General features: G+C 37.4%; 1 protein-coding gene across 12 annotated transcripts in view; it reads right to left on the bottom strand.

The window, feature by feature from the left end:
• Positions 1 to 26,044, bottom strand: part of YAP1 (Yes1 associated transcriptional regulator) — a 127,755-nt gene that overhangs the window by 62,337 nt on the left and 39,374 nt on the right. For all 12 annotated transcript variants that reach the window (XM_014346977.5, XM_014346978.5, XM_014346979.5 and 9 more), the window contains exon 3: positions 8,260 to 8,375. In XM_014346977.5, coding sequence (XP_014202463.2) covers positions 8,260 to 8,375 — 116 coding nt within the window. The remainder of the gene's footprint in view (positions 1 to 8,259; positions 8,376 to 26,044) is intronic.

The following is a 26,044-nucleotide window of genomic DNA, read 5'->3' as shown; positions in this document are numbered from 1 at the left end:
ATACCTGGCTAATTTTTGTATTTTTAGTAGAGACGGGGTTTCACCATGTTGGCCAAGCTGGTCTTGAACTCCTGACCTCAGGTGATGTGCCCACCTTGGCCTTCCAAAGTGCTGGGATTATAGGTGTGAGCCACCACACCTGGCCTACCTTAAAATCTTAATAACATTCAAAATGTAAATGAACTTTACTATCCCAAATGATTACTTCAAAGGCTTCTAGTAAATTTTTTAAAATATTTGATATCTGTGCTCTAAGATCAGGTCAAGAGCACTCAACAGTCTTGAGTTTCTATATGTTTCCCCCTTTTTAGAAGATAATCTCTAAAGTAAAGCAAAGAGGACAGGAAAGAATTACCTTATCTGGAATAATCAAGCATGTAACTAAGTATACAAAACACAGTACTCCTCAACACATTTGAGATTTACATAGTTACTGTGGATAATCATGATACTCAAACTGAAATAATCTTTTAAAAATATGTGGCACTATTAGAAAAAATACCGATATGCAGCTACTGAAAAACAAAGTAACTATATACCCACATCTCAGCGTAACAAATGTGGGTTTCTTTAAAGAAAGAATGAAGAAATTAATACTTTAAAAATCATGACTGGAATTAAACAACATCAGAGTGATTCCCAGTGGAGAGGAAGTGAAAGGCTCTCACCATCAGAGTAAAATCAAAGCCATTAGTTGCCCTGACACGAGTGGCATCTTCATTATGCAGCTAAGTCAAGAGCGATGATTAGAAAGTGCCATTTATCAGCCATCACTGGGTTTAACAAAGACTTCAGAAGAACTCCCATACTAGAGTAGATACAATAATTACAAGCTAATGCCATTTGCAAGCTGGATATTATAACTGAATTACTTTTTTTATTTCAAAAAGAAAAAATTTAAGTCATCATATTCCATATTGGCATATTTTATTAAAATGAAATGGATTGGCCATAGTTTTAAGTAAGAAAAATGGTGGTTGTTTCCATATTATCATTTTTCAGGAACTTAATCATCAAATAAATCAAGCCACAAGCTGTATAAAACAAACCAAGCTTCTTAAGGATTGGCTATATTGATTCCGGATTATTATGCTTTTCCTTGTACTATTTTTCCATTTTATAGGGCCATTTCTCTTAATTTACCTGAACGTCTAGATGGGAAAAAGAAAACAGCAATTTTGTTAAAAAAAAATAAGTGTTTTTATTTAAAAAGTTTTTAAAAAAGGTATTTGGAATACAAGCCCAAGAGTAACTAGTCAAATACACTATCTCTTCATTGCTTTGACTTTGGGCTTTATTTGTTATAGTTCACTGCTATTAGGTTTCCTGTTAGTATAGTCTTTTCCCATATATTGTGACTTCAGACTGACAATTTCCATCTTATAATAATCCAGAACTTTTAGAAGAATCAGGAACCAACTACTTGGAAGAACCAATGACCTCAATTTGATGATAAAAAGCCTACAGAGATAAACATAACTTCAAAGATAGTGTGGTAACAGATTTTTAACAAAGTAACAGTGGCTACCAGGTATTACAAACTGATTAAATTGTAAAATATCAGATCATATTTATTTTATCACATTTATACCAGGCACTGTACACTATTAATAATACATTTTAACTATGTGATATGCATTCTGTCATTTAATGCTCACAACAGCCCTATGAGTTATTATCTCATTTTTCTAAGTGAAGAATACAGGTAGATACAGTAACTTGTCCAAGATTTCATGGACAATAAATGACGCCTGGGATTCAAATCAGGTCCATGGGATTTCAAAAGCCCTTGGTCTTAACCTTTAATGTAAACTGTCTCTCAGTTTCAAAGGTGAAAAGTAAAACTTTAAAGTTTCTGAATTACAGCACATAAAGCAGGAATTACCAACACCTCAACCCTGTTGGCTCTGCAACTTCTCACATCTTTACCCTCTCTGTGCTTTTTAAAGTTAAAACCTAAATCAATGTGTAATTTACCCATCATTTTTATATTTCACATCTATTTTCTAGCTCTCTCATTTTTCTTGGTAACAATCTCTCATTTGATCTTCAGTGCTGAGAGATATTACACAGGCAGGCGGGAGAACACAAGAGGCAAACCTTAAGGCAGCTCTATACTACTCACTGCTTGCTTCTGAACATTTTTCCCCACTTAAAGCAAGGTGCTTAGCACATTCCTCTAACACGTATCACCTTTCATGATCAAGAGGGCATTTTCTCCACCCATCTTGAGGTATTTCCTAGGAATTCCTCACAGTTTTTCATAATAGAGAAATCTGAAAGTGCTACATTGGTAGAGTTGGGAACTGTCAAATAAATCCCAATAATTTCTAACTTTAAAGCATATAAATAATGAATTCTTTAAAATGTACCTGTAATAAGACATTTAGGCTTTGGGTTGTTATCAAATGTACATTTCTCAAAAGCAGATAAATGGGTTGATTCTGCTTAATATAAATCAAGACATAACTTTTATTGATCCTAGTCATTTGGCATACAGTTATTTCTGGATTATCACAGAATATACTTTGACTTTACTGTCCCTTGAAGATTCAGCAATCTTGTGGATCAGTGTTAACAAGTACACTATTTAAAAATTTAATATATATCATACACATAGAGCTAAGGAAGTATCACTTTTCACTCCCCAGGGCTTTCTTTTCTAATGCTGAACACAAAAATCATGAAATGTTTACCTAACTCTCAATATGTGCAGAAAAACTACGGATCCTAAGCAGGCATCAAAAGGCTATTATATATAATAGCTAGTTTATATTATAACTTTTTTTTTGAGACAGGGTCTCACTCTGTTGTCCAGGCTGGAGTGCAGTGGTGCAAATATGGCTCACTGCAGCCTTGACCTCGTGGGCTCAAGCTATCCTCCCAATTTCAGTCACCCAAGTTGCTAGCACCACAGGTGTGCGGCCACCATGCCTGGCTAATTTTTATTTTTATTTTTAATACAGATGGGGTCTCCCTATGTTGCCCAGGCTGGTCTTGAACTCCTAGGCTCAAGCAATCCTCCCACCTTGGCTTCTCAAAGTGCTCGGATTATAGGCATGAACGACCACACCCAGCCTTATAAATTACGACTTTTTTTTTGAGATGGAGTCTTGCTCTGTCACCAGGCTGGAGTGCAGTGGCACAATCTCAGCTCATTGCAACCTCCGCCTCCTGGGTTCAAGTGATTCTCCTGCCTCAGCCTCCAGAGTCACTGAGACTACAGGCGTGCACCACCATGCTCAGCTAATTTTTAAATCTTTAGTGGAGACGGGGTTTCACCATGTTGGCCAGGGTGGTCTCAATCTCTTGACCTCATGATCCACCCACCTTGGCCTCCCAAAGTTCTGGGATTACAGGCATGAGCCACTGCACCCAGCTATAAATTATAACTTTCAAAGGACAATCACCTCAAGTAATTTAATAACTAGACTTATTTATACATATATTTATACATTGAATATTTTAATATAAAGTAAAATACAACCATTATCTTAATACATTATTCCATTTCCTCTTATTTTTCCATTTTCCTCTTCTTCACCTTTCAAATTCTTTCACAAACAAAGCTTGCTGTCATTTACCCTGCCACTTAAATGGCACAGTTAAAGAATATAAATTAATCTTCTTCCAAGGATGTATTGAGTGTTGCCTCTAGAACCTTTTCCAGGTGCATCTTTGTTTTGGGTGATTCTCAGTTATAGATATTTGGAAATTTGCCCAATCACAAACCACTGGTCTCTCGTCTATACGTAGTATCTACCATTTCAACCTCATATTTTGAAAAAGGACTTATAAAAGCATAATTATACTGATCATTTTTGCTAAAGCAAATTAGAAAACAAAATAGGGTTTCATAAAATCTTAAGAATTGGAAAGAATCTTAAAAGATCTTTCAGCCTAGTCAACCATGAAAATTATGCAGAAAACAGGTTTGGGGAGTCTAGAGGAAATTACAGTATCTTAAGGAAAGCAGTTGGATGAGGAACAAGATCTCAGAGCAGAATATGAAGCTGGACTCAATTATGAATGATGAGAATTCTTTTTCAAAAAAAAGCAAAGTGAGGAAGTCCTTATTAAATAATGAGTAATAAAAATGTAAATCAAGTTGCATTTAGCATGATTAACCAAGTAGAGTGCTTCAAAAGCACGGTGTAGCTTTCTCTTTTATGTGAAGGCTTCAGGTTAGCAGACTCAGAAGACACTCCCTTCAGGGTGAAACTTTTCTGTAGATACCCTGCTTCACGGAAGCCATTTTCTGCTTTGTTACATTAAATACCCTCAAAATTTACTTAAATGCTCTCACAGTTGTCCTTGTTCACTGTCTCTAAGATTTTAAAAACTCCTTAAAAGATCATTTTTCCAAGTAGAGAAGAGCATCCTTTTGCTTACTGAAACCTTATTAACTTGTCAACATGACGTTACGGCTATTTTATGTGAACATGAGGTATATCAAGATTACAGTGACATTCATTCCAAAACATGTCAAAACCATGGGCTTCCACTGAAATGGAAGAAAAGACAACAAACAAGTGTATGTAATTTAGAGGAAAAAGAGGCATGTGCTGTAAAGATATTATCAGTACCCTCAGCACTTGATCAGCAGGTCTCCATATGACCAAATTCAGAATAATCCAGATATAAACTTGTCTGATTCTGGGAATTCATATATATTTAAGATAACACTTCACTCTAATTTGGAAAGTTTTGACTGACTCCTAGAATCAATGTTGTTGCGGATGTTTTAAGCCTTTGGTTTTGGACCCATCAGCTAGTCTCTTCCCTTCCCCATCATACTGTCTGACCGTCCCCATAAAAGGCAATAACCTCGAGTGCTCTCTTTGAATATTCTCTTCTCTTGAGGGAACAGTATTTTATTTGAAACAAGGCCTCCTTAAACAAACATCATCTCCACACCCATCACCTTCTGGAGAAGCAGTTCCCCAATATTATCTACTATTAACAGTATTTAAAAATAGCGCCTCCAGTCGTTAGTGGTTTCTTGTCACTTCTGCTTTATCGGAGGCTTCGCTCTGTCAGTTATCCTATCTGTCAGTTATCCTATCCCTGGTTAACGTACAGTGAAGAACATGGGATCTTAAATGAGACAGTGCAAAATGGACCTTCACTGAATGCCTGGTATATAAATAAGAATTATTATTATACTATTATTATTGTTAAATACCTTCTAGCACCCTGTAAACATGCTCAAGCCTCTTCAGAGGTGGCTTTTCTCATTTCAGTTCCTCCTTCCAACTCTCTCCTCACAACCCTCTCCTTTATGCCTTCTCCCCCTCACTCCTAACCCTCCAGTCATGCTTTTTGCCACTCCACTGAAACTGTGTCAAAGTCACCTCTTTACTACATATAGCTCTATTATTTAGACATGTATATGCATACTAATTTTTATGTAATATATTAAAACATTTCATATTTTACAAACAAGACAAAAATTTTTGCTGTTGTTGTTAAGATGGGGTCCCACTCTATCACCTAGGCTGGAGTATGGTGGTGCAATCACAGGTCACTGTAGCCTCAATTTCCCAGGCTCAAGCCATCCTCCCACCTCAGCCTCCTGAGAACTGGGTGAGACTTCACTTATGCACCACCATGACAGACTATTTTTTTTTTGTAGAGACAAGGTTTCATCATGTTTCCCAGGCGGGTCTCAAACTCCTGGGCTCAAGTGATCCTCCCACCTTGGTCTCCTAAAGTGCTGAAATTATAGGTGTGAGCCACTGTACCTGCCCAGGACATACAGCTGAAATAAAACATCCACAATTATTTTCAAACCCACTAAAACCGGCTGGACATGGTGGCTCATGCCTGTAATCCCAACACTTTGGGAGGCCAAAGACAGGCGGATCACCTGAGGTTGGGAGTTCAAGACCAGCCTGACCAACATGGAGAAACCCCATTTTGTATTTGTAAAAATACAAAATTAGCCATGCGTCGTGGCGCATTCCTATAATCCCAGCTACTCAGGAGGCTGAGGCAGGAGAATCACTTGAACCAGGGAGGCGGAGGTTGTGGTGAGCTGAGATCGTGCCATTGCACTCCAGCCTGGGCTACAAGAGCAAAACTCCATCTAAAAGAAAAAAACAAAAAAACCCACTAAAACCAAGTTGATACATACCTTTGACTTAAAGCATAAATTTCAGCCGAAATACTCTCATTTCTCTAGACCATTACCATCAGTAAACATAATACGACACAACCAAAGCAATGTTCTAAAAGAATTACAATCAACCTTGTTAGACGTGAAATACTTACGCTTCCAAAATAAAGTTTAAATTAATGTTATTTGTCATTAACTGCCTAGATAATTTTTAGATGGAGCATGACAAAATGAATAATGTGAATCATCTTGTTTAACCATAAATACAGGGCAGATTTCACAACTTTATTTGAAAATTTGGTAATAAAAAAACATAATAGTTGTCAAGTAACAATATTAATATTTGTACAATTTTTGTCTTAAAATTTTTTTAATTAGGGGCCAGGCATGGCGGCTCACGCCTGTTATCCCAGCACTTTGGGAGGCCAAGGTGGGCAGATCACAAGGTCAGGAGTTTGAGACCAGCCTGGCCAACACAGTGAAACCCCGCCTCTACTACAAATACAAAAATTAGCTGGGTGTGGAGGCAGGCGCCTGTAGTACCAGCTCGGGAGGCTGAGGCGCGAGAATCACTTGAACCCGGGAGGCAGAGGTTGCAGTGAGCTGAGACCATGCCATTGCACTCCAGCCTGGGTGACAGAGTGAGACTCCGTCTCAATAAAAAAAAAAAAAATTTTTTTTACTTAAGTGTCACATATAAAAGAGATTCTGAGAATGTATTCGTAGTATAATGAGTTAAATTTAGATTTAAGGAATTTTTCTTCAGAATTTAAAGTCTATGTCAAGAAAAGCCCAATCACAAATGTTGCCATTTTCTTTGTTTTCCACTCTTAACTCTTTAGAACTCAAATGTTCAACCCACCAAAAGCAAGAGCAGAGGTATGTAACAGCAGAAACATTCCAGCACGAGGGGCAGAAGGACATTTCAAGTTCTGTGAATTCGCCTAGTCAAGGAACCCTCCTGTCAACTAATGGTACCACCCTTCCCACCCAACCACAACAGTCCCTTGCCAAAGACTGCTGTTTAAGAAATCTACTGTGTAGCTACTAAATATGCTTGTTATCTAGGGAAAATGCATGGGCGGTGGAGAAAGCCATCAAGTCTGCTAGAGCTGCCACATACTATTGTTGCCATCTGTGTCCTGAACCTGGGCACTGAGCAGCGGGGTAAAGCGTGGGGGCCAGGGGAGTGGTCAGAAATCCAGCCCAAATGCTCCAATCTCTGATGCCAGGCACAATGTTACATCTTCCCAGAGGAAGGGCACCTTTTCCTAATATGTACAAAGGTACATAATGGGCTAACTGTGGCCTTGAACCCACCTAACAAAGGAGAAAGAGGCCAGACAGTATCTGATAAGGAAGATGAAGGGGCTAAACTTTCACTTAGTACCTACTCTGTAATTACTAGAGGCTTCATATAAATTGTATTATTTCCTTTCATATCCTCCCTTCTATCATAAGGGGCACTGTTACTCCCCATTATGTAGATGAGAAAAACTGCATATTCAAGTAAATTGCCAAATAAGAGGTAGTAAAAAGATTTATACTCAGGTTTATCTTCTAGTAAAAAAGGTGAAGATGCGTTTAATAATCCATGCTTGCCCTGGGAATAAGAAATATTCTTTTGGGTTTACAAAAGTTACTGCCTTCCAGATATTTTCAGAGTAGAATGAATAACACCACATTAAAAGTTGGGTTAAGAACACCATAGCAAAAAAAAAAAAGAAAAAAAATAAAAAATAATAATAAAAAATAAGAACACTATAGCTTGGCTTTCCATCCAAACCACAAAGGGAAGAGGGTAAATTCAACTCAAATACCTGAGACACAAGAAAGCAGCAGAATAAAACCAAATACGTCAAAATTAACAGAACTAAAAATTTGAGATACCCGCTTCAGAACCAAATCTTAAAGAACCACTGGCTTTCAGTTATCAGCCCCCTTATGCGTTAACAACTATACAAGGCAATAATATAGCTTACATTATTTTAAAATAGACTATGTCTTCTGTATGAAACTGGAGAGACAATAAACATCACCATGTCCCAGTTTCTGTAAACGAGTAATGACTATTTTCCACATCAACTTTTACCAATGCATAAGCATTACTCCATGTGCTGTAATTACAGTGTCTCACTCACCTGAAGCCGAGTTCATCATATTCTGCTGCACTGGTGGACTGGTGGGGGCTGTGACGTTCATCTGGGACAGCATGGCCTTCCTGGGGTCCTGCCATGTTGTTGTCTGATCGATGTGACTAAGACAAAACAAACCACTGCATTAGGAAACAAATACCAGGTTCCAAAAACAATTCTTATCTTGTGGGCTCATAATCAAACGGTGCCAAGCGAGCTCTGTAAAAGCATTAAGTCACAGCATCTCACTGCTCCCACCAGCCTCCCTCTGCAACAGACATTTTTCACCCTTAAATCACTCAACTTTCAACTCTTAGATCTTACAAGTGCAACATCTGAAAAAGTTATGCCTGGAATTTTAAGTGAAAGGAAATCATCTTCAACTATTAAGATAATTATTACCCCTTCTAATGCAAAGATACAATGTAGTTTGTAAACTAAAAGAGTAACCATATGACTAAAACCCAAGATTCATAAGAAAATCGTACACTTATTTTCTCCTAGAGATAAGAATGCCAAATAACATAATTTCTAGGCCTAAAACGCCTTTTTAAGGTAAAACACCACAAAACCCCAAAAGTCATCTTCTTACATACTCCAAAGCCAAAGCAGAACTTTAAACTTCATCTGTAAGTTTTCATTTTCCCCTGTGGCTCCTGAATAACATGTTCTTACACAAAGCCCTTTGATATTTGCTGAACATTTTCTACATAATTGTTAACTTACTGAGAAATACATGTATACATATAGATTTCTTAATCTATAAAGTTGGGAATTAAAACAGCTAAATACCATGAAATGTAAGACTGCAAGGCATCTAGCACGTTATCTGATATACAAACTTGCAATAAGTACTAAGTTTTCTTGTAGCAAAGTTTCATTGTTTCAATGAAAGAAAAACTAGATATATTATACAAATAAAACTACCTTAAAAAGTATCCTGCATTAATAGCCAGAAGTAATAAAAACCTTATATATAAACATCTCTTCAGTATCATTTATTACAGCAAGCATTTGAAAGTCAGTTAACATTTAATGATAGGGAATTGGTTAAACATGGATATATATGATGGACTGTATGCAGCTGCTGAAAATGTTTTAGAAGAACATATAATATGAAAAAATATTAATAATACAGTTTTTAAAAATAGGTTATAAAACTGTATTGGACAAGGCTAATTGTTTTTTGTGTGTGTGTGTGTGTGTGTGTGTGTGTGTGTGTGTGTGTGTAGTGAAAGTACACAGAAAGACTCTGGGAGGCCGAGGCGGGCAGATCACAAGGTCAGGAGATCGAGACCATCCTGGCTAACACGGTGAAACCCTGTCTCTACTAAAAATACAAAAAAATTAGCTGGGCGTGGTGGCGGGCACCTGTAGTCCCAGCTACTCAGGAAGCTGAGGCAGGAGAATGGCGTGAACCCGGGAGACGGAGCTTGCAGTGAGCTGAGATCGGGCCACTGCACTACAGCCTGGACAACAGAGCTAGACTCCATCTCAAAAAAAAAAAAAAGTATATAAAAAGAATTAACATAAAAATGTTTTAACAGTGTTTATTTCTGGATGGCCAAATCACTGGTTTTTTTTTTTTTTTGTAGCTGTTTTAAGTTTCAAATCTGAGTTCTCTCTTCTTTAATCATCCTACTGATAACCATGTAAATGGCAAAGAAATGACACTTTGTGCCATTAACTATCCTGAAATGGATCCAGACTGCTATCTCATCAATAATTATATCTTATCACTAATACACTAAGAAAGAATCACAGGCTCTAGCTAGAATGGGACTTAAATATTATTTATTGGAGATGGGAGAAGAATTTTTTTTTTTTTTTTTAAAGATAGCCTCACTCCATCACACAGGCTGGAAGGCAGTGGTGTGATCTCGGCTCAGTACAATCTCCGTCTCCTGGGTTTAAGCAATTCTCATGCCTCAGCCTTCCAAGTAGCTGTGATTATAGGTGTGTGCCACCACACTGGCTAACTTCTTTGTATTTTTAGTAGAGATGGAGTTTTACCATGTTGGCCAGGCTGGTCTTGAACTCCTGACCTAAAGCGATCCGCCCACCTCAGCCTCCCAAAGTGCTGGGATTACAGGTGTAAGCCGCTGTGCCTGGCCTGGGAGAAAAAAAGATCTATGTCTCTTTAAGGAATAAAGATGCTATTGCCTAAATTTCCAACTATAAATACGCGCACCCGGCCGGATGCGGTGGCTCACGCCTATAATCCCAGCACTTTGGGAGGCTGAGGCGGGTGAAACACAAGGTCAGGAGTTCGAGACCAGCCTGGCCAATATGGTGAAACCCCGTCTCCACTAAAAATACAAGAATTACCCAGGCATGGTGGTGCGTGCCTGTAATCCCAGCTTCTCAGGAGGCTGAAGCAGGAGAATTGCTTGAACACAGGAGGCAGAGGTTGCAGTGAATCAAGATTATGCCACTGCACTCCAGCCTGGATGACAGAGGGAGAAAAAAAAAAAATACATGCACCCATTGAGACACCAAAGAAAATGTGTCTCGGGAAAAAAAAAATACATGCACCAATTTAGATACCAAAGAAAATGTGGAATAAAATTAACTTTAGAATATTTTGTTTCCATTTATTCTGTAAGATTAAACTACGAAAAAGAAATGATGTTTTATCAATTTGCAACAGTATACAGTTGGCCCATGAAAATGCAAGAGTTAGGGGCACCAACCCTCTGATGCAGTCAAAAATCCACATATAACTATTGATTCCCAAAACGTTAATTACTGACAGCCTACTGTTGACAGTCCATTATATTGTATTTATATGCTATATTCTTACAATAAAGTAAATTAGAGAAAAGAAAATGTTATGAAGAAAACCACAAAAGGCCAGGCATGGTGGCTCACACCTGTAATTCCAGCACATTGGGAGGCTGAAGCAGGTGAATTGAGCTCAGGAGTTTGAGATCAGCCTGGACAACACAGCAAAACCCATTTCTACACAAAATATAAAAAATTAGCCAGGCATATGGTGCACACCTGTGGTCCCAGATACTTGGGAGGCTGAGGTGGGAGGACTGCTTGAGCCTAGGAGGTGGAGGTTACATAGTGGGCTAAGATCGTGCCACTGCACTCCAGCCTGGGCAACACAGTGAGACGCTGTTTCAGAACCAAACAGAACAGAACAGAACAGAACACCATAAAGAGAAAATGCATTCACAGTACTATATTGTATCTGTCAATAGCAATACCATTAAGTTTATATCCTTTGTTTACAAGATGAATCATTTGTCTGAAATGGTGACAATCACAGCTACCTATCAAGCAATTCAACTTTTTCTTCTAATGTCATGACTTTTCTCTGCATCTCAGGGGTGTGTAAAAGTTTTGATAAATTTTAACTATTATAATAAATATATATATATATTTTATGGTAGGAAATGATAAAATAGACTACTGTCTACATATATTTTATGCATTCATGAGACACCTAAATTTTTCTTAATTTTTTTGGTATTTCCAGGGTATGAAGTTCATCTGAATTTTTCTAAATTGTCACCAATCTCCAAAAAATGTTCCAATATATTTATTGAAAAAAATCCACATAAGTAGACCCATACAGGTCATAGCAATGTTGTTCAAGGGTCAACTGTACACACAAAAAAAATCCTTCTTTTTAATCACAAGAACTCTATAAAAACACTGCATATCACAAAAGAACTATTTTTGCTAAGACCAAACAAATCGCTTGCTAGGCTCACTCGTCCCCAGCCCCAGATACCTGTAATGGTACCTTCTCTTACCTCCTTGTCTTTGCTCAAATGCCATGTTCTCTGTAAGGCCTTCGCTGGCTGTATCATCTAAAATTCACCATACCCAAACTCCTAACTCCCTCTGCTTGACTTTATTTTTGCTTGATAATATTTTATTTATTTCATTTGCCTGTTTTCCCCAATGAGAACATAAACTCTAGGAAAATAGGGACTTTGTCCATTTTATCTACTACTATATGGTCAATGACTGGAAGAGTACTCAACAAATATTTATCAAATAAATTAATAAAAAGAAAGCTCTTTTCTTTTGCCATAAAAACAAACTTTCTCTAAACATCTTTGCAGCCTTACTGACTTTAGCAACACCAACCTTTTCAAAAAATGAAATTACAAATAAGGATTGTAGACCTACTAGGATTGGCAATATAGAAATTATTGCTGACATGGCCGGGCACGGTGGCTCATGCCTGTAATCCCAGTACTTTGGGAGGCCGAGGCGGGCGGATCACGAGGTCAGGAGATCAAGACCATCCTGGCTAACACGGTGAAACCCCGTCTCTACTAAAAATACCAAAAAATTAGCCAGGCGTGGTGGCGGGCGCCTGTAGTCCCAGCTCCTCAGGGAGGCTGAGGCAGGAGAATGGCGAGAACCTGGGAGGCGGAACTTGCAGTGAGCCGAGATGGCACCACTGCACTCCAGCCTGGGCAACAGAGCCAGACTCCGTCTCAAAAAAAAAAAAAAAAAAAAGAAAGAAATTATTGGTGACACTGGCCAAGAGCCATTTTAGAGGGACAGTGAGCGTACAGTGAGTAGGAAGTAAAGAAGCAGACAAATTTAGTTGTGCACAGGAAATAAAAAGCTAACTAGATGGTTATGAGTTCTTGTTTTTTCAAGAGGAAGGGATACAAGTGTTTAAATGTGAACACAGAGTAGCTGAAGATGTGCGAAGGGATTATTGATGGGGCACAGTCATCCTTCAGAGAGCAGGAAGGAATAGGATACAAGCATTGCTTCCACTGTAATACGAGGTAAGAAAGCAAGCAAATAACTTCATTGGCTGGTGAAAGTTAAGCAAATTCTCGTACTACTGGCAACTGCAATTCCAGTTATGTGGCATTACCAGGAATAAAAACACGTCTTTTAGCTTCTGGCTTGGGAGTTCTTGTCACTCCATCTTACTGGTCTCAAAGTAAAAAACGGTTTTTCTAAAATGATAGTTTGCTACTAGCCGAGCAGAATTTTTACAGAGAATCCTTTTAAATGCTTTCTTTTTCAAATCATCTATTAAGACGAATCCAGAACTAGAACATAAACTCTGCTGTCAGAACAGAAAGCTACATGTAATATACATAATACACAATGTTCATGATTTGTTAACTGATAGCACTGGTAAAGAGATAAACTGGTTATGGCGGTATTATGCTTACTATTTCTACGCCTTTAAGTTGGTGGTTTGAAGCTTAAAAAAATATGCTGGGCCAGGCGCAGTGGCTCACGCCTGTAATCCCAGCTCTTTGGGAGGCCAAGGCAGGCAGACCACCTGAAGTTGGGAGTTCAAGACCAGCCTGACCAACATGGAGGAACCCTGTCTTTACTAAAAACACAGAATTAGCCAGGCATGGTGGCACATGCCTGTAATCCCAGCTACTCGGGAGGCTAAGGCAGGAGAATCACTTAAACCCAGGAGGCAGAGGTTGCGATGAGCCAAGATCACGCCATTGCACTCCAGCCTGGGCAACAAGAACAAAACTCTGTCTCAAAAAAAAAAAAAAAAAAAAATCCTTTATGTAAATCAGGTTTTGTCAGCTATACAAATTTAATATAGATTTTTGATTCTTTTGAAATGTCTGATACATTTCTTGACGCTACTCTTCCTCCAGGGGTAATCTTTTCCCCAACTGGCCCACAAAGCACCTAATTTCTATCCAACCTTTTAAAGACCCAGAAGCCTCCTCCTTTTGGAAGCCTCCTCTGTGGAAAAGAAAAGTCAAGCAGATGTATATTACAATCCCAGCTCTGCCAATGACAATCTGGATTGTGTGGGCAATTTTTATCAATCTGCTCTACCTTCAATAAAGTGTGACTGATTTATTTACTTACTTTCCAGGGTTGAGGTAATTAAATTCAGTAACATATATAAAAGCAACCAGGACTGTGACTCCTGGTACACAAAAAGCCCTCAAATATTTCATTCTGTTGTTACCCCAATATTTAAAATAGGAAAAACTTCATGGTGAATGGGCCAATAATATGTTTTGTTAAAAATGAGATAAGAGTTCAGTTAAGTGAAGATGACAGGTCTAGTTTAAGAGCTTTAATAGGAGTTTGGTTTTCACCAATAAGTAATGAAGAGATGCAGTAGGTAGATGCCACAGGTTTGAAGGCAAGGAACAGAAATGATAAAAATGTTTCTGGACCATTACTTCAACCTGCAGAGAGCTATCAGCTTAGGGAAAGAATGAACCAGAAGCCTGGACATGTGAACGGAGACCCTCCTGCTGCAGGCTGAGCACTGTGCCCTGGGTACCTGCTGGCTGGCTGGGCTTTGAGGACCTGTGCGGCACCACAACCTGTCAATAAACACCTCGCCAGCAGAAACAAACACAAACAAACAAACAGAGAGAGACAGAGAATGAACTAGAAAAGGAACTCAGCAAGTGTAGACTATATTGGCTCCTAGGGGAAAGGGAACAACATAATAATTTGGAAATAAAATAAAAATCTCATCCCTATAACCAAATGCTGCAAAATATTAATTGCTAAAAACCTTTCCATACAATCAATTTTTACTTAAGCCATAAGATAGTCGGTTCTGTCAATATAAACCAAAGCAAAGAATAAACAATATTTCTTAAGCATTAGCCAAAGCTCATCCTAATAAATTCTAAAACACACTTCAAATTCTTGATTGTGTGTTTTATTTTCAAATGCTGAATCTATAACCCTTATTTAAGGAACACTGAACAACATAATCAAAATGGGTTTTATAGTAATGAAAACACTGATGACTTTCTTATACCTATCTTCAAAGTTTAGGATTATAATTTTATAATGCTAATTTGTGAAAGCACTAGTAGGAGGTTAGTGCTCATGTAGGTTAGTAAAATAAATAACTAAAAATAATATACTAAGAAAGAGATTAACATTGATACTGGTACTGTGATAAGGTTTGGAAACTTCAAAGAATGGATACTATCAATTCTTTCATACCCCTGCTATTCAAGAGTGTGGGCCTTGGGCCAGCAGCACTGAGCACACCCAGGAGCTAGTTAAAACTGCAGAAACTCAGGCTCCACCCAACCCACTGATGAAGAATCTATAGTTTAATGAGATCCTCTGTATGTTCGTTGAAGTTTGAGAAGCACTGCCTTAGATACTACTTTGAGATTTGATCACCTACATTGTTTTAAGAACGACATATGCCTGGAGGGTAAATATTTTGTGTCCATGATAAAGCAAAACCACTAATCTGAGGAGTTAAGCAACCTCTGAAACTCTCAATTTGTAAAATGATTCCATCTTGGTTAAAATCTAGAACTAGTATCAGTAGAATGAAACTGTTTTTAAACTTAAACCTAACTATATTGTATCTTTTGTCCTCTTTTCATAATCCACTTTTGAAAATATGTTTCTTCTAAACTAAAAAACTTGTAAAACCGATTTTTCACAAAATCCCAGGAGTGTAATCTTAAATCGTTTGTACCTGTGCACAGCTACCTAACAAACTGGTTCCTTCCAAGTCTGCTAACATTTCGTGATGTCAGATGGCACAAATTAGGCGTTAGGAATTTAATATAATCTACAAACGTTATAAATAGAAGCTTTTTATGGACACTCCAAATATCATAATTAGAAACTTTTTTAAAAATGCAGCTGTCAAGTGTTTAAGCCCCTAACACACCTTTAAGACTGTCTTCATTGTGTTGTAAAGGGAAAAGAGAAAAAAACCCAAACATGCACTTCTGATGATAGTGACCTGCTCAGACACTGAATTTTTTCTGATAAAAGTGAACAAAGATAACATGACAAAAATGTGCTTTATGTGCCCAAAAGAGACATCAGGACAACCAAGTCACCCACTTCCCTGAAGAAAAGTGAGAAAACTTGAACTTAAATGTATGTAAGACCTCACAAAGCCCTAGTATCTAATGAGAAATCAAGTGACCAACTAAACAATCTTTTTTTATTAAGAAAAATTGACTTTTAGTAAACAATAAAACTGGAAAACCAGGAATAATACAAAATGGTGTGAAGAATGTTTTAAGCTTTTAATATTGTTGTCAGGCCCTCAAAATACTATTATGGCAGTACTGGGAGTGGGCAGTCAGCCCAGATTTACTGCTCACTTATCAAGCCCATGTTTGTTGTGCAAGTGTTATAGAGTCACATGCTAGAGGCTGTTCCCAAACTAGCTAAACCTACACGCTTAATTGACTCTAGGAACAATGATACATTGTTCAATCTAATCCTTCCATGAGCCACAGTTCCTAAACCACAACTATAGGCTTTTTATATTTGTATATGTCCACAGTGGACTATTTCTAGAACCTCAAAAATTCAGTGATTATGCATATACTATATTTCCTTGACATGCATGAGAAGATGTAAACATTTTGCCTCTATGATAATACGGTTTCTGCACTACAGGAAATCAGAATCTTAAATTGAAATTTAAATAATTAAGCTATCACTGAAGGCTGTTAATGAGTTAAAATTATGAACAAGTATGAGCAGAAATACATAAAAGCAAACACGACCATTTATTATAAGTCTACAAACTGTACACCACACTATAATCTGACCCTATAGCTTTAGGTTTGATAAAATTAACATTTGCCCGCAAGCATGAAACCAATTTAAACACAACTTAACCATGTTGACAAAAAAAGTGACATGCTGACATGTTTATATATAATACATCTCCCCTGGGAAATGATTATTCCCTAAGAAAAGGGTGAGGATGGACCAGCCATGAGAATAATGCCAAAGCTCAAGTGGAGGCTTCCTGAAGCAAGCACAGTTCTCTCAATCTTGATCCCAAATGGCGTGTACCTGAAGTTATGTTCAGCAAAATTGAACATCTTTTCCTAATGCCATAGTGACTGAGAATATTCCTCCCAAAAGTTCAAAAATTGTATTTGTCCTGATTTCATGATATAGAAAACAACAGATGTCATTAGAGTATGAACTGAAAACAAAGACTAGAATTCCAATGATAAGGTCCACCTAGCTCTTTTCGTAATAATCACCTTACGGGGAAAAGGCAAAAAAAGAGAAATGGCAGAACTAAAAATAAAAAAATATTTTAAAACAGCCCTGAGAAATTTTAGTTACAGAAAGTCTGCTGTAAATGTTTTTCAAAATGTGGTTCCCAAACAACCTGCATCAAAATTAGCAGGGCAGACTTATTAGCACCTGGGTATTTTTATGAATAACAACAGTTATTTCAGGAAAATAATTGACCTAGCAATTTTACATGTTCTTTCATAATCTCAGATCTTTACATACAGTAAGACATTTATTTACCCAAAAGAGCCAAAATAGCAATTCAACCTCTTCAAAAGATGGTTGGTGGTTTTCTCATATTCTACTGTTTCGCTTAAACTGACATTCCTGAGCAAATACTATTTTAAATGGAACTACTACATGTCAGATGTCAAAAAGAAGTGAACTTTCTTATATAGGTTACAGACATTGGCAGTATTTATCTTTTCATTTTATAATTGTCAGTCTAGGCACAGAATAAAAAAAAAACTGTGAAGATGAAACAAATGTGATGGGTACCAACTCTGACCTCATTTGTCATGACATGACTTAGGAGTAATGCCCTCAACCAAGGACCAGGAAGGAAGACAGGTTTAGGCAGTCAAACAAAGTTATAATCAGTGTTCTGTGGCCACATCAGACACCAGTGGCTTCCAAATAAGGATCTGTTCAGTCGGCTGGCTCATACGACTATAGTGAGGGAATCTAGTTACAAATCTGGAACCACATTCACTGTATATTTATGGTTACATTCAAATTTTCAACTGTTAACAACATAACAGGGCTTCAGCCACCCAAAATATTATTACAACACAAGTCTAACAGCGAGGGAAACACTTCCCAAAGGGTAAATCACCAGGAAGAGAGTCAGGAAAATCCACACTAAACGCTTCTTAGCAAAGTGGGCAAATGGTCTTCATCAAAATAAAGTGTATATGGAACTTGTAACGTAAACTGCTGACACCACCCACTCCTCCTCCAGCCATTTTGATGAAAATAATACAAACAGTCAAGGAACCTTCTGTGTTCTTTACCACTTACTTTTAACAAGTTTGGTAACACTACAGAATGTCTTTAATCATCTACAAAGATTCATATTGTAAGTTAGCAAAATAACTTGGGGAGGGGCCCCAAAACATAAAACAATTTAACTGTTACATATTCTATACGTAATGTATGTCAAATAATGAGATGGTTTCTATACAAATAGATACTAAGCACAGAGTCTTACCTAGTCTTAACTACTCATTAAATGATACAAAAAATCTATTTTACTTTGATGTTTCATTATTCGTTAGATGTCATTTTTAGGAAATGTTATTTAGGTAACTTTGAAACTTTGGTAATGCTTTCAGGGCCTTCCACAATCAGAAAAGAGGGCAGGACAGTGGTAGAAAGGCATTAGATTTATTTAAGTTGGGAGTTAGGTTACCCAATCTCAGTGAAGTAATTTGACTTTTCTGAACCTCTGCTTCAGCAGCTGTGATATATAACAGGCCACCATTAAACAGGAACAAATACTTCACCTATTGATTGCCTACTGTGTTGTGCAAAACAAAGTATGTTATCCATATAACCAGTTTTAAAGTAAATAAAATAATATCTGATGTCAACACTGTTCAGTCTTTTGGCTCACATGTCTGCTGTGAGGGAATCATACTTAGCTACAAACCTGAAACCATATCCATTGCGTATTTATGGCAACATTCAAGTTTTCAACTGTTAGTAACACATTGGGTGTTAAATTACCAATAAGTAACAAAGTAATTTAAAGTAAGTAAGGGAACCCTTGGCTAAATAAAGGTTACTGGTGATAATAATAAATTAATGAATAAATTTTACATGTAGGACTATGACAGATATTAAGGTGGCTTACCAGATCTGTGGATTTCGTATGTGGCAAAAGAGTGGTGGGATTCTTTCAATCATGGCCAAAAATTCTTGCAATAGTCACCCATCATTCTTCCATCCATTAATATCTCTTTGTATGATTATAACATGCTGTGTATTTCTCTGTATGTATGTATATACACACATATATATATACACATGCATGTGTAATTTTTTTTTAAAGAAAATAAATGCTAGACACTCATGCAAATCATGCTTACAGGACTGGCTTACTTAGAAGAGTCAGTAGTCTTTCAATACCAAATTATAAATACAGATTAAATGTCTTCCCTTCTGTCTCCTCTGGATTTAACATGTTTATAGAGAGAAAGCAAGAGAACACAGTCTGGTATAATCATATAAAGATATTTTAAATTCCCTAGTTCACCAGAATCAGAACATTTGTTCAGGCTGAAAACTAGGATTCAACTTGCTTTCTGTTAAGTTGCAATTGAAATGTGATCCTGTCAGTGAAAATACAGCTTTCTTCTTTGAACCTCTCAAGTTAAATGACTATGAAATTCCATTATACTATGAAATATATTATCACCTTTTTGAGGGGGATTTTTATGGCTACTGGTAGAAAATGTTACTAATAGTCACAGTCATGGTCATTAAAAAGAAATTAATAAAAAGGTTATACTGTAAATATTAAGTAACATGATCACTTAGAGACTGCCTCAATCTATGAGACACATGCTAGCAGGCTGGATCTTTAGTGTTACATGAGGATTACACAGAAGGTGGGTTCACAGGTTTCTAGGTCTTACAGTTTTTTTTTTTTTAAGAGTTCCTCTGTATGGAGAGGAATATTATTCTAGTCTCCCATTAAGATGTCAGATGTCAATTGCCTAGCAGCTCACTAAGAACAAACTCAAGCTCTCGGAATCTAAAAAGTTAGTAAAAAGGCTGTTTACTAAATTGGAAGAAAGATAATTGAGTACAGCAAATATATTAGGAGTTTCATTGAAATTCTTTTCAAAATTCTTCCAATAAATAAAAAGATTAATAATTACTGAGAAAGGTTCCTGAAGCAGGAACTCAATTTGGTTATCCACAGAACTCACTTCATTGAATTTCTAATTCACATATAATAAACACATAGAAAATAGCTGATACTTCAATGCTGCATCAGAAAACACTCTTGCATTTTAAGGTGAGAAGACTGACATACCTAAGAATTATAAAAGAAAGATGATTTCTCTGCTATCCTTTTTAAAAAGAAGACAAAGTTCTATACATGTAAGAGTTTTCATAAAATGTTTTTTGTCCACTACAACTGTGGTGGGGAGGAGCAGTGGAAGAGTGGGCAGTGACTTTAACCATCTGTGAATCACTCATATCTGTGATACTGTGGAAAATTTTGGTCACTATTGCTCAAGACTGACATATGTAACTGCTACACAAAAGATGAACTATGAAAATGGCTTAAGGGATGGAACAAAGACTAGGCCTAACTGGAATTGGAACACCTCAGTCTATAAAGATGAAGTCCACATGGAGATGTGATTAAAATCTAAGAGAAAAGGAAAACTTCAAAGTTCTCAAAATATAAAAAACACTTCACACCTGAAAGGAAACTTCAGCCGTAGATCACTACGTCATGTCTCCATGCCCTTGTTCACACAGTATCTCCGCCTTCAATTCCTTTCCCATCCCCACTCCTCTCCTGTCAAGTCTTTGAGGACAGCTCAAATGTCCGCTCTTGGGAAGGTTTCCCTGAGCTCTCTCAGCCTCCACACAGCAGCTAACAGATCCAATGGTCCTCTCCTGCATTTTTGAGGAAAAACCCAGAATACATATATTTCCAAGAAAGGCTGTTAAGTTTCCCTTTAATTACCCGAGGACAGCACAACTTACTTCTACTAATTGAAGCAAACACTAAAATATATTCAGATTACTCAGTTATGTTCCAGGCATAATCTGAATCTTTTGAAACACTTAATAGTTTAACCTTTTGAATGGCTTCATTTGGTGATTAAGCAAATAAAAATAATAGAATTGCTGAAATCGAAGGGCAAACTTACATAGAAGAATACAATGTCAGAAAGAAACCTGGAGACCACCTGACCAACTGTTTCATTTTATACACAAAGAAATGGACATTTAATTAAGGGCCCACAATAAGACTAAAACACATATTTTCAGACTTACAGAGTAGCCTGGCTTTCCCTAGACAAAACCCAGACTTACCTCTCAAATCGAGGCGAATCTACAGAGGCCAGAGTGAAAGTCGCATGGCCACTGCCTTATGTGTCACCTCCCCAACAACTGCTAACATCGGGGTCACTGGTAGAAGAGCATCTATGATTACTTTCAGATCAATGCCTCAGAGGTTGAGAAACAAGTCACTACAAAGCTGTTTCATCAGCATCTTACAGATAGCTTTTCATTAGCCAGGTGAGAAATGGTTACTGAAGACTATATGTGAACCAGATTGAATACAATAATAGTTCACTTATCCAGGCCATCAATAAAGACAGTATAGGCCAAAAGTTCCTTCACAGATAAGTGAAAGGACCTCTTCATTTGGACTCCCAGGTGTTGGGCATTTCCTATTAACTACTGTTTCTAATCTGCTGTCTTAAGTTATGGGGAAAATATCTGGCAGTTACACTGAAGCCTCTTCTGTTTATTCCTGGACACACAGCTGTGTTCAATAAGGTTGTCTGGCCTCAGTTAAGTGAGCTGTGATACACAGCTTATGGGATGAGTGCTCCTCTTAACCTTGTAGCCCAATCCTCCCTCACTCTGTACATAATTAAAACTCATAATGGTCACTCAACCATGCCTGAGGTGATGGCACTAATGGGTAGTAGAGGCAGAACCAGAACTCAAGTCTCCTGTCAATCAGCTTCTCTCTCCACAATCCCAACCCTCTCCATACCACCAAAAAAACCGCACTAAACCTAAGCCAAACAATATTATCTGAGCTACAGTTTGTCTAAAGCACTTCCTGAACACCTACTAAGTGCCAAGTACTGCTGACATCAAAATGAATAACACACAATCCCTGACTTGGAGGAGCTTATCTTCTAGTGGGAAAGATCCATAAAGATACAACTTGAATATAAAATGACAGAGGTTAGAAATGAATATAAAATGATCTATAAATGAATATAAAATGATAGAGGATAGAAAAAGGTTTAGGGTGTTTATGGAAAGGTTCTTGGTACAACCTAGCGATACAGAGGAGGACACATAAAGGTGACAGCCTCTGAAGGCAATGCTGAATAATCTATAAAATTAGCCAGCTGGAGAGACTGGAGAAGCATTCTTGAAAGAGAGGCAAGGGGAAACCATGGGCTAAATTACAGAGGTATGATTTCTGTACCACTTAAATGAGAGAACCCAAGTACATTTCAGCTAAACCCCACTGGCTGAAAAAGGGCTTAACATGATTCTAGCAACCAAATATGTCTTCAGACATAGCCAAATGTACCCAGGAAGGAAAGGGACAAAATCATCCCTTGTTGAGAAGTACTATTCTAGTCTTAAGAATAAAGACCATGTTCAGCCGGGCGTGGTGGCTGACGCCTGTAATCCCAGCACTTTGGGAGGCTGAGGTGGGCAAATCACAGGGTCAGGCATTCGAGACCAGCAATCACGGGGTCAGGCATTCGAGACCAGCCCGGCCAACATGGTGAAACCCCGTCTCTACTAAAAATACAAAAATTAGTTCGGCATGGTGGTGCACACCTGTAATCCTAGCTACTCAGGAAGGTGAGGCAGGAGAATCACTTGAACCTAGGAGGCGGAGACTGCAGTGAGCCAAGATTATGCCAATGCACTCCAGTATGAGTGACAGAGCAAGACTGTCTCCAAAAAAAAAAAAAAAACTATTTGTATGTATGTTTTCACTGAAAAAAGATTTGCATGTGTAAAAATTTTTTGACAAGGTTCTATTAATATTCTTAATATGACAATATATTTTTAACATGTTTTAAGGTTTAAAGCATAAATTAAGCCAACACACATTTTTTTAAGTTACTGTAAGCCATACACAATGCTATAGACATGTGGGGGCTAAAAAATGAGTAGTACAAGATAGAATCCCTACACTCGAGGATGTCATTTAAAGGGAGAAAAAGATTTGGGTGAAACCATTAGATAATCAAATACATTATATAATGCAGGCTTAATTGGTAACTGAACTATTTGATAATATATTTTATATCTCAACAATTTGCTATGTAAGATAACTAAGCACTACGTCATCACTTTAAAATCTCCCAAGACACTGACTGGCAATACTTTACTTGGCCAAAGATCAAAACATTCTGAAACTTCTTGATTGCCAGACAAAAGACAAGGGATGCTAAAATGATACTTCTAATTTCTGTGCAAAGTAGTAAGCAGGCTGGGCGCAGTGGCTCACGCCTGTAATCCCAGCACTTTGGGAGGCCGAGGCGGGAGGATCACCTGAGGTCAGGAGTTCAAGACCAGCCTGGCCAACATGGTGAAACCTCGTCTCTAGTAAAAATACAAAATTAGCCAGGCATGGTGGCACATGCCTGTAATCTCAGCTAATCAGGAGGCTGAGGCAGGAGAATCGCTTGAATCCACTAGACAGAAGTTGCAAGGAGCCGAGATAGCGCCACTACACTCCAGCCTGGGCCACAGAGCAAGACTGTCTCAAAAAAAAAAAAAAAAGCACACTACTCAAAATCTCTTTTTTAGCAAATATCAGTAGAGCAGTGGAAAGACATACTCCAGTAATCTATATTTCTTCATATACGCAATTAGTTAATGAATGTTCCTGAGCAACAACTATGAGCAAAGTCATCATGCCAGGTGATGTCAGGTACAGAATAAGGGAGATCCAGTCTCCAACTGGAGTCCAAAGTTGCAACAGAACAAGAAAGAGGAGGAAAATTAATTTAATCTTTTATGTAACTGAAAACAAAGGTATTCATCGTTCCTTTCCCAAACAAATTCTTCCTACTTTTCCATGATCACAAAAGCAATATTAAGTTATTTACATACCATTTCTGTTTTTACTTTCTATACTCAGCAATAACAAGTTTGGCCAATCATTTCACATATACCTTAAAAGACTTAAAGTATACTCCCTGTCTCACAAGCCACTTCCATGTAAATTGCTAGGCCAGCTTCCCTTAAACATAATTGATGTTAGTCTTTCCCCTCCCTTGACAATAAATCTGCCTTCCTCTTTCATCCATCTCCTGGCTTAACATTCATTTTGAACCCTTTATCTCACTAGCTTCTTTTCTCTCTTGAAGGTATCCTATCAATTTCTAATCCAGCATACATATCATACCCATCTTATTTCATCTCCCTGTACAAACCATGTCTCTTCCTTCTCTTACCCTACAGCTTCTTCAAAGCCTGGCTCCAAAACATGCCTGTTCAGGAAGTTGTAGATTGACTCCAATGGCTGGTGATCTCCTATCTAAATGTGCTCAGGTTACATAGCATTAATATATCTTCAATTTGTTGCCTTTAGGAACAATTTCAAGATTTCCTCCAAATCCTCCAGTATGGCGTTTTGCCCAGAAATGTCACTTTAATAAGCAAAAGGAACTCATATTTCAAACTGTAACCAACAAAAACTACATAGCAACACATGAAGAGGTAAAAGATATCAGAATACCACACAAAGCAGTAAAAAAGTAATATTTTAATAGGCTCTATCATTTGCAGCTAGTGGAACAACAAATAGTTATAACTGTACTAGAGAACTGTTTGGCAATATTAAAAGATTATAGTTAAACAGTCTGAAAATATACAGCAATAAGTTATCAATCGGTTATGAGATCATTTATTTGTTCTTTTGGCTTTTATATACTTTCAAACATTTCCTCCTATATTAAATCTCTACATGTGCAATAAAAAGCATAATTTGTATATGTTCTTAAAAGTAGATTGATATAATGACCAAGAACAGACAGAAGGCGAGGAAAGGCATTTCAGATACTGATGTCTTGTCCAGAGAACAGTAAGAGAAATAATATCTTAAAATACTTTATAATGATTCTAGTGCTGTATGGTTACCCCCAAGTTGACACCAATACTGAGTATCATGAACTCTCATGGAATCCTTAAACTAGGCACATTAATGCCATCCAAAAACCATCAGTGTGTAGCACACGTTAAGTACACGGGATTTATTGAACTGAGTGAACCACCACTAAACCACCTAAGTCTTTGTCATAGCTCTTGTTTTTTTCAGTTCTTGTCTATCACACAACATTTCTCAGATAAACTTAATCCAAAGCTTCTCTTTTTGCAGAAACACAAGTGTCATAAATGTACACTTATTTCAGCTTTCAAACCAATGATCTTCTTAGGCTCCCCCAAAGCCTTGAAACCATGTGTTTATAGACAAGTCAGATGTTTACTTGCAGCTTAGAGATCAAAGCTGCAATCTCTTACAAGTCAACTAAGAAACACCAAAGTTTCCCAATTTTAAGCATGCTCTATTAATTTCATGTTATGAAACTGGCTAGAATTTTAAAACAGAGTAAAAGCATTCAAAATTCTTAAGTGTCTAATATAGACTACTCTGTGTTAATTATTCTAAATAACCAAGGATAGTCATAAAGCTAACACAAAGCTAGAAAATTCAAAGATGCTTTCAAAATCCTTTCTATAACTTTAACTTCCACAATATACTCCAATAATTTCTAAAATCTACATAGTAGACATTTTCTTCTCCTTTCACATGACTATCATTCTAATATCTCTAATATGCCAGTTTTTAAAGCCTGTGGTATAGATGACAGAGAAATGGTGTGGTTAATATTAAGTAATATGTACATGGTTACGAAATGTTTAGTAAAAGCTGTTGAAAATAACTAAAATACATAAGCAAAAGACAGCTAATGACCTGGTTTTAAGATAACTTAATGGTGAAATAAAAAAATGGTGGAGAACA

This window comes from Pan paniscus, chromosome 9, assembly GCF_029289425.2.
Source record: "Pan paniscus chromosome 9, NHGRI_mPanPan1-v2.0_pri, whole genome shotgun sequence".
Lineage (NCBI taxonomy): Eukaryota > Metazoa > Chordata > Mammalia > Primates > Hominidae > Pan > Pan paniscus.
This window is presented reverse-complemented; position numbering and strand designations above follow the sequence as displayed.